The sequence below is a fragment of the Grammomys surdaster genome, unplaced genomic scaffold (genome assembly GCF_004785775.1).
Source record: "Grammomys surdaster isolate TR1022 unplaced genomic scaffold, NIH_TR_1.0 172, whole genome shotgun sequence".
NCBI classification, from domain to species: Eukaryota; Metazoa; Chordata; class Mammalia; order Rodentia; family Muridae; genus Grammomys; species Grammomys surdaster.
Window position 1 is genome coordinate 5,388,449 of NW_021604620.1, and position 9,712 is coordinate 5,398,160.

General features: G+C 46.6%; 1 protein-coding gene across 1 annotated transcript; it reads right to left on the reverse strand.

Annotated features, from left to right (window-relative positions):
* Positions 1 to 544: 544 nt before the first annotated feature.
* LOC114621104 (serine/arginine repetitive matrix protein 3-like) lies at positions 545 to 3,168 on the reverse strand. Its single transcript, XM_028767294.1, has 2 exons — positions 3,131 to 3,168; positions 545 to 1,226 (listed from the first exon to the last, which is right to left on the reverse strand). Exons 1-2 carry the CDS (start codon positions 3,166 to 3,168, stop codon positions 545 to 547), a joined length of 720 nt encoding a protein of 239 aa, XP_028623127.1.
* Positions 3,169 to 9,712: the final 6,544 nt, after the last annotated feature.

Genomic DNA, 9,712 nt, shown 5'->3' on the forward strand with positions numbered 1-9,712 from the left:
GCATCCTTTTCTTCCGTGGAGCCCCACCCCTCCCCAGTTTTAACCCGTGATGTGCCCAAGACAAGGACAGTCTTGTTAGGCCTGTTTCCTGCCTGGAATTTGGTCTTGGCTGTTTCTGTGCTCTGGGTCTCTAGTAGAGGGCTGCACTCCTGCACAGAGCCATCAGTGACAGGGCAGACCCAGGGTGCTGGGCTCTGGGAGCCACATGCAGGCACACAGGGAGGGAATGGTCCTCCAGACACTGTTGGTGGCTAGAGGAGAGAAAACAAGGGTCAAGAGGTGATAGTCACCTGGGATTGGAGTGGTCTCTTCAGCCACCAGCCTTCCCCTTACCCCTCTTCTAGTGTTCCCTGACACCCTCATTCATAGGTTGGAACACCCTCCTTTCTTTGGTTCCTCTGCACTGGGAAGGGAGCCACAGATAGGGTTGCTGCCTGGTCAGCAGCTGGGGGTAAGAGATCTTACTTACACCTGACATTCCCTATCCCTGTCAGCGCTGACAGGCAAACCCGGCCCATCTGGTTTGTTCTTCCAGTAACTTTGTTCAAAAGGTTGGAAGGGAGGTGATACACTCAGGGGGTGGGGCGGGAGACGCCGGCTGATCGAGGATCTCGGATCTGGGATCGAGGATAAGGAGAACAAGTCCCTGGGGCTGTCCCCAGGGCTGGTTGGGGCGCGCGGCTGGGAGGCGCCCTGCCACCGCCAGGATGCGCTCGGTGTAGCGGGACTGCCGGGGGGCGCCTGAAGGCCAGCGCTCCAAGGACACGCGGCCACCCGCTCCTCGCGGACTCCCGGGCCCAGACGCCCCGCAGCGCCGGAGCCGAGCCGCGGGGAGTGCGGGCGAAGGGTGGCAGGAGGGAGGGCGCGCGCGAGGCGGCCCCTCCTCGGCGAGCCATGCGTGCCACGGGCCGCTGAGGAGCCGCCGGGCGCCGCTGCCAAGTCTCCGCTCCGCTTTTGTCTTGCCCTCCAGTGAATGGGAAGATGGAGATGGATGTGGAGGGAGTTTCTCCGCGCCCGGAGCCCATCCCCCGCTCCCAGGGGGCTGGCGGAGCCTGCCAGGCGCCGCCACAGCCGCCCCAGCCCCAGCCGCAGCCCCAGCAGCAGCTGGCTCAGGATGAAGTGCCCGGCGAGAGTGCGGGCGCTGAGGACAGCGACGATCCGGAGGCGAGACCCAACGGCGAGAGGGGGGAGAGCAAGGTAAGGTCCGCGGTGTGGCCGCCTGACATCTTTTGAACCAGACGGAGGAGGACTAGTAGTGGCCGTCTCTTTAACCCCTCCGCTCCCAACCCCCTTACCTCGTTTGCGTGGGGGGTGGGGTGGCAGATTGGAGAAGGCGTGGGATTTAAAGGAATCCACGCCGGTAGTGAGTTTCTCAACTGGAAGAAGGCGTGTGCAGAAAGAAGTCTGCTCTGGTTTCGGTGTTCAGTGATGTGTGCAGGGGAAGTCGTGGTACACGCGATGCGAGGCTGAGGGCAGGGCTGAACCCGCGGGCGGGGCAGTGCTGAGACTTCGCCTTTAGATGCTGTGGGTCTAAGGGAAGTGTGCCTTAAGACCTGGCAAGCGGCTTCCTAGACTCTTGGAGGGGAGGTGACATGCACCTACTGATGAGAGCAAAGTTTGGCTTGTTTCAGATTGGACAGCCTTGCTTCCCGGAGCTCTAGGCTGGAGGTGGTCCTTCTCAGTGGGCACCCTCCTCTCCAGGAGGGCAGAGACCCAGTGCCTGGCAGCAGATGAACCCCGGGAGTCCTTTGCAGCCCTGCTGTGTCATTGTAGACCAGGGGAGACCTGCGCCTGACTGTGTGGAGTTCTTTAGGTAATTGAATTGGAGTAAGAAATGGTTGAGATGTCATTCTCTGGTGCTGATGTTTCCTCTGCTGAGAAAATTGTATAGTAGGGGAAATGGTACCGAAGATGATGCTTCGGTAATATCCAGAGAGTTCTGTCTCTGAGGTTTCTGTCTCTACCCACGCTCCGAGTTGAATTTGGTGGAAGCCAGTGGTTTAGTTCCATCGGTATCAAGTGCGCACGTGTGTTTGTTAAAGCATTTTGAAAGCTACTGCTAATATTGGGGGAAAGTTGGTTCAGCAAATCAGAATATTGGAACCCAAGAAGAGTCAATGTACTTTATTTCCACGTTGTCTCAAGGAAGCGTACAGGCAGACAGGCACGGCTATTAGGTAGAAGCGACCCACATCTCCCGGAATGCTCCTCCTTGGGAATACCTTGATTTTCCTTTGGACCTTTGCTAAAACGCCAGTAGATTAAACAGATAGCTAATGCATGTTGGGATCACATGGCGTGTTGCTGTTCTTCGTCAGCAGGCGGATCCTTAAGTTTGGATTTGCAAATGTTTAAAATTGTTTCTGCATTTTGAAACCTGAGGTAAGAATCGGGGTTGTCGTTTATCCACAAAAATCAATATTGTTATTAAAATGGTAAGCTACACAGGAGTTGGTATCTGAACACACTCCAAACCAGATCAGAACGGGGCACCTTACAAGTGGATACAAGATTTACATTGTGAAAACTATATGAATTTTAATAGTCTGATATCCCCAGCCTTCCAGATTATCTTGATTTCATGAATATTTAATCCTGTCACGGCTGCATATTTACTACTTGAAAGCCTGTGCCCAGTTTTATGAAAACACCCTAACAGAGCATCGTATTACCTAATTGAACTTTACGTCTCCTCTGCAAAATTGGTGAGGAGGGTAATTAAAATCTACAGCCGGTGCTGCCTTCACCATAGTGTGGGTTCCTCTGCCCTGAGCCTGAGAAGAAACTCCTGCCATCAGCAAAAAAGAAAAAAAAAATCTGTGCGTGTTTGTTTCCCTCTGCTGCACCATGCAGACCGTCTAACGGTCTGCCCGCTATGAGGAATGAGAAAAGCGATGCTCTAGAAAAATACGCCAGGCAAGGAGAGGACTGAAAGCCCGTTGATTACACTTACTTAATTAGTGTGTTCAGATAATTGAGTACCCCAGTGATGTGGATGTGATTTGCTGCATGTCTGCCTACTATTTTTTTTTTTTTTGACTACAAAATACTACTCCCTACCCCCTTCTCCAGGTGTTTGTCTTAAATTATGTGGCTTCCTTCTCTGAACCTAGAAATCAGCTGTGCTAACCTTCGCTCCCCGTCTACGTGGTCCTCCTCGCTAGCCATTCTGAGAGTCGGGGAAGGTGGCTGTTACGTTTCAAACCTTAATGACTGCTTTTGCTTTTGATGAATTTGAAGGCGAATTACAATTTTTTTTTCTTAGCAAATCCTGGTTTTGAGTAGAAAGACCTACTGGTGTCTGACTTAATTATTCTACTTGAATATAAATGGAAGAAACCTTGGATGGTATGGCCTGTAGCCTACGAGGCTGTTGGGGTAAGATGGGTAGGACTCCATGTCATGTGCAATGCAATGAGCTGGCCTACAATGTTTTCTTTGCATTCATCATGAGGATAATTGGAATTTTAAAAAATTCTTTACTTAATTCTTCCTCTATACTACGACACCACTAGTAAGATGTAAGTGGGCACAGCCTTGAAAATACAGCTTTGAAGGAGCAATGAAAGCTGTTTCTGTTTGCTTGCTTTTGATTTCTTTTGAGGTAGGGTCTTATGTAGCCCAGGGTGGCCTTAAATTCTCTATGTAGTGGAGGGTGACCTTGGACACTGGATCTCCTGCCTCCATCCGTCAAATGCCTGGATTACATGCGTGTACCACCACGCTTGGCTCATTGACTTTGTTTTGATTCTGCCTCAGGGCTGTGCTTTATTCTTGGATAATTTACCTCCATTGTCTTATTGAAAAAGTAACATGGGGGATGATTCCTAATTAGCCATGTATTGCTGGATGTAAAATCATATATCACATGTCATCATAGTCTCTGAAATAAGGGGTTAGAATACTGGAGTGTGTGTGTGTGTGTGTGTGTGTGTGTGTGTGTGACACGACACGTATGTGGACTTAGACCAACTTTCAGGAGTTGGTTTCTCCTGCTACCTTGTGGGTTCTGGGGATTTGACCCCAAGTACCTTTACTCAGCCATCTTGCTGGCCTGAATTTTGCCTTTTTGTTTGTTTGTTTTTAATCTAAGAGTTGTCTCATGTTTCTAGTGCTTTCTCTCCTGTAGGAGTGCTACCTGGTTCTTCTCTTGCAGCTACCCATGAAAAAAATCTTCCAGCAGCTCCATGAGTCAGAGCAGACCCTAAATCTACCACCTAGCTTCCTTTGCTTTCTCATCAAGCTTTTACTAAAGGGCTCTGTCTCTGTACCAGTCAGAACTGTGGTATCTCCTCACCTGTTTTTCTACGGCTTTCTTCCTCATGTCTGAAGAGGGTCCAAACTGGGTAGACCTCTTCTGTTCTAGTCTTAAACCAAAGATTGAAAATATTCTATAAGTAAGAGACCTGCAAATCCTTGAAAGCCGATCTTGATTTAAAGCACCCGACCTCAAAACCTTCTCACCAAATTTTCCAAGGGCACTGAGTATCTTTTTTTCCTGATTTTAGAAGTCTTTAGAAATGTTCTTTTTGTGCCTGATAACTCTTTAGCTGTTGTTTATGAAACTTTGAAGAAAAACTTATTTGTATAATGGATTGTTTTTTTTTATCCCCTGTGTTAAAAAGTTACTCATACAAGTGTGTAAATCTTTCTTCTGATCCCGTATGAGTAACAGGGATATTTCTCGTTTCCTCCTCACCCTCTTCCCAACATCCTGTTTCTTATCTTCTGCCTCCGTAACCTCCAGGTATGAAGTGGTGTGAAGTAGCTCCTTGTTTTGCTTCTTTCTGACAAAGGCCTTGGTGAGCAGGTCAAGTTGTCCCCTCTTGTGACCTTGGCCTAGAGGAGCTCAGAACCATGCTGTGAGTAGTACTTGGCTGAGGAAAATGAGTTCGCCCCTCCCTTCAGTTACATCCTACTAGCCACACAGTCTGAACGATACCCTTCAGGACACTGTTGTAGCGAATCTATTATCCTTTTGGTCATTTGGATTTTTTTTCAAAGTCTTTCAATTTGAAATTATTTTAGACTTGCAGGAAAGTTTTAAAAGTAGAGTGTCATATAAACATTTTGCTCAGGTTCCTCTAGTTTTAAGATTTTAAAATATAGTATTGGTAGTCCATAAAATACGGGCTGTGCACATCACAGTGAAGAAAGCACCTTTTGAATAATTATGAGCTTGTCGCTAAACTCCGGGCCAGTGAGTGTGCACCGTATCAGTGTTTTACATCCTATCCCCACAGACTTGGAGGCTTTCCTTACATCTGAAAGCCCAGAAAGGATTTCTAAGGGTCAAATTAACCTTATACTGCCTGCCTGCTTTCGCTCTCTCTGGTAAGCTGGAACAGCTTGCTAAGGGCAAAGTTTGAGATCCTGAGGTGCTACCTCAGGTGTGGTGAATCCCATGAGTGTTAAGACTTTGGCAAGGCCAGAGTGATGTTAATTGCAGGGAGTGAAGTCTCTGGTTTTCACTGTCACCCAAAAACACTTCCGCTTTCATTAAGAGAACATTCTCCAGCACACAGAGGGCAATGGTATCTCAAGAAGCAACTCAAGGAGAATGCTGGTGAATCCAGGCAGCCTTGTAGGCACTTTGACCCTAGAGTGACATTTTGGCATGAGAAACTAGCCTTTAAATGTTTTTTTTTAAACTATTAGCCAGACTCTGATTTCTGGCCCAGAAGTGGAAATTTACTTTTATTGGTGTTGTTTCAGAAGTCAGAGAGGCCTGAGTTGGGTCTTGGCTCTGGCTTTCACTTACTTCTAACTTACAGTAAGCCTTAACATCCCAAACCCTGATCTTTGCATCTTGAAAGTAGGTGTAATTACAGTGTCAACCACCAACGATTATTGTATGGTTTGAATGATAGAAGCCAGCCGGGTGGTGGTGGCGCACACCTTTAATCCCAGCACTTGGGAGGCAGAGGCAGGTGGATTTCTGAGTTCGAGGCCACCCTGATCTACAGAGTGAGTTCCAGGACAGCCAGGACTATACAGAGAAACCCTGTCTCAAAAAAAAAAAAAAAAAAAGAATGATAGAAGCCACCCAGAATTTTGACTCACAACTTTCTAGGTGATGATGGTCAGTGTTGTTAATAATAGTTTGATCAATATAATTACTGGGGTCTAAAAGTTTGAAAAAGGAAGATGAGCTGAGAATTTAAGTTCCCTTATCAGAGGACTCTGGGGATGGTGACAACACAGACAGACACATTATTCAGTAGTCAAACCAAGTTGGTAATCTCTGACCTGCTTTTGTCCTTTGGGCTGTGTGGGATCTGGTAACTAAAATGTGTTAGCTTTAACTGTCAACTTGATACAACCTAGGCTTGCCTGGTAGAAGAATCTTACTGAGAAATTACTTAGATCATGGTTGCTTTGTATATATGCCTTGGGGAGGGCAGATTGTCTTGGTTGTGAATTGATCTAGGAAGATGGAGCCATTATGGGCAGCACCATTCCCTAGGCAGGGGGTCTTAAACAGTATTACAACAGAGCTAGTGGAGAGCAAGTAAGGATGTACTCTTGACTGTGGATGAGACTAACTGCTTTGAGTTCCTGCTTTGATCATGCCCAAATGATGGACATTAAATTGTCAGCCACATAGACTCTACTCTCTGGATTGCTTGTGTCAGGATACCCATCACAGCTACAGAACAGTAACTAGTTCCAGTGTCCAGGTATTTTTGTGGTAGGTAAGTTAGGGAAGAGTTACCCTCACTTACCAATAGCTGCTTCCCTATCCTGTTATCAGGACCCAGCCAGGATGGAATTTCTTACTCTGTTCCAGCTTTAGAGTTAGGCTGTAGGTCACATGCCAATAAATCTGGCAGACTTCTCTGCATGTATACATCTTTGACAGAATAGGTAGCAAAGTTTTAGGCTTATAAATGAACAGTTTAACAATTTTTAAAAGCGTTACAATTCTTTGGTTGCAGACAAGAGAAATGTTCATTTAAGGTGAAAATGTGCTGGGCTGTAAGGTAGTCATAAAACCAGAAAAAAAAGGTAAACTGTTTGGCTAAATTGAGCTGATCTTTTGTGTGAAGTGGCAAATGATGGAAACTGTCCCAGGAGCATCAGCGGGGAATAACCTGGCCTTTGTGTTTATGTCATTGTGTGCTGTGACAAAGTATCCAAGAGAAACCCACGGGGCAGGGACTTATTTTGGCTCACAGTTTCAGAAGTGTCCATCCATCATGGCAGACAAAGGCACAGCAGGACACTTCCGCCATGGTGGCTAGGAAGTAGAGAAAAGCAAGAAATCTGGATGGCACCAGGGACCGCATGATCACTACAGACACATCCCAGTGACCCCCTTCCTTCAAAGGCCCTACCACTCCACTGTTCACCACCACCCTAAAATGTCATCACATTACAAATCCCTCGAGGTATGACTCCACTGACAAGAATGGGGACATGTGTACCAGTTGTCTCTGGAAATGGCCTCACAGAAACACAGTTTCCTTTGAGTAATTACTTGGTTCCTAGGAAATCCAGAGATTCTTTTATTGGACCAAGGAAATAGATATTAGTGGATAAAACACCATCATTATTTTTCTCCTAGAGAGAGAATGTGGGAGAAAAGAAGAGAGGGTATGATTCAGTCGGGAATAGCAAACTTCTGGTAACATTGTACTTCCTATTATTTAAAAAGGAACAAAAATGCAGCTTCTTGCTTACCTATACACAAGGAGAAGGTATTTGTTCCTTTTAGTGAGTATGTATGTGTGTATGTGTGTGCATGTGTATGTGCATGTGTGTCCAGAGGAAGGGTTAGGAGTCCTCTTGTATCTCTTACTTTTGACTTTACGACCATCCCTTAAGACCACATTTCACACTGGACCTGAGACACCATTCTGTCAAGGCTGTCTGGCCAGTGAGCTCTCAGAATTTGCCTGTCTTTACCTGCCAATGCTGGAGTTAACAGGCATGTGCAGACAAGCCTGGCTTTTGTGGATGCTGAGGATTCGAACCCAGGTCCTGATGTGTGTGTATGTGTGTGTGTGTAAGGAATGTATATATGCAGCTAGTGCTCTTATCCAGTGAACCATCTCCCCAGCCCAGCTCTTCCTTTGACTCTTAATTCTTATGTTATAGAATTAGGAGCTGGGTTGGAAGGTGTGCATTGTTGGGCCTGCCCCTCTGTCCTTTCTTCCTATTCCGTGTGCACAATGGAGAAAACCAGCATCCCCTGACCAGTTCTTTAGCAACTGATAGAGCTGATGCTTGCCACCCCTAACCTAGGACAAACTCTCAGATGGCCTGAGTTAAAAGTCCTTCTCTTCTCCTGTGAGTTCTGAGTGGCTATATGAAATACTCAGGGGTTGCTTCAGGTTTAGAATCACTAAGGTTTTCTTTTTTTTTTTTTTTTACTTGTAAACTGAGATTAACACATACATCTGTTGAGTAGATGCTCTGAGAATGAATGTAGTTGCAACCTAATCAGTTCAAATATAGACCTTTAATGGTACATGTGTCCACGAAAATTTAGCTTGTTTTTTTGTCTGCTGGAAAATTAAAGCAAATTGATTTCTTGTTTCAGTTCCTAAAGTGTTTACTCTAACGTGCAGCTTCATGTGTCAAGACATTTCTGTCCTCACACTGACCTTAAACTGACTGCAGCTCTACCATGGGCAATGTTAGTTCTCGGGAGTGTGTGTGTGCGTGTGCGTGTGTGTGTGTGTGTGTGTGTGTGTGTTTGGAGGTTAGAGGACAACCTCAGGCTCAGGGGCCAGACCTCAGCCACTGCATTGCTTTGTTACTTTGTTACTTCCTTGTCCTGTTATTCTCTACTGCAGAAGGCAGGCCATCCACCCACAGTCTATCCGGCCTCCCCAGGGCCACAGGATTAAATAGACTTTGGTGCTAAACACCTAACTTTTAAGTAAGTTCTAGGGATTTGAACTCAGGTCCTTACACTTCTGCCACAAGTGCATTTACCCACTGAGCCATCTCTGCAGCCCTCGGCCGCTCATTCTTGGACAGGCAGTCATCATGGCTGGCTCATAGCAAGTGCTCAGTAACTAGTGGTTCTACCGATTTCTGTTCTGTCAGTATATATAGGCACTTCTATTAGACACTGGGATTGAAGTCACAGATGTGAGAGTTGAAGGTCAGTGGGGAGCCAGGGACAGTTATAAGGAGTCGAGGACCTATAAGACAAGAAGATATGCCCTGCAGAGAAGGAAGGGGTGCTACTCTGCTGCAAGGAAAGGATCAGAGTAGGGAGACAAACTCAGAAGCTCAGCAGAGGAGCCAGGGGCAAAGGATGAGTAGACGCAGACTTCAAGGGCCGTAGGATGCCGAGATGGCAGTTCATAGTGTGTGCTGGGAGGAGGAGTGGAGTGTGCTTCCCAGGAGAGCCTTGGGGTGCTGAGATGGCAGTTGAGACCACATCTTGGAGGGAGCAAGATGAACGCAGAGCTTCTAGGCCAAAAGAAAAATTGTAATGCCCAAATGTGGTTCCCGTACTAGGGAAGTCCACACAAATAGTCAGAAAAGGTGGCTCACAAGTATCTCTGTATCTTGTCTTTGGGATCTGCAGCTGCCCTCTTCTGGCCTCTGAGGGCACGGCACACATATGGTACAGAGCCCTATACACTGGCAAAACCTATACTCATAAAATATAAATATAAAATAAAACAAATAAACTCTTTTAAAATACACCCTGTGACATGAGACTGCCACACACAGTTGGTGCATGTTCTGT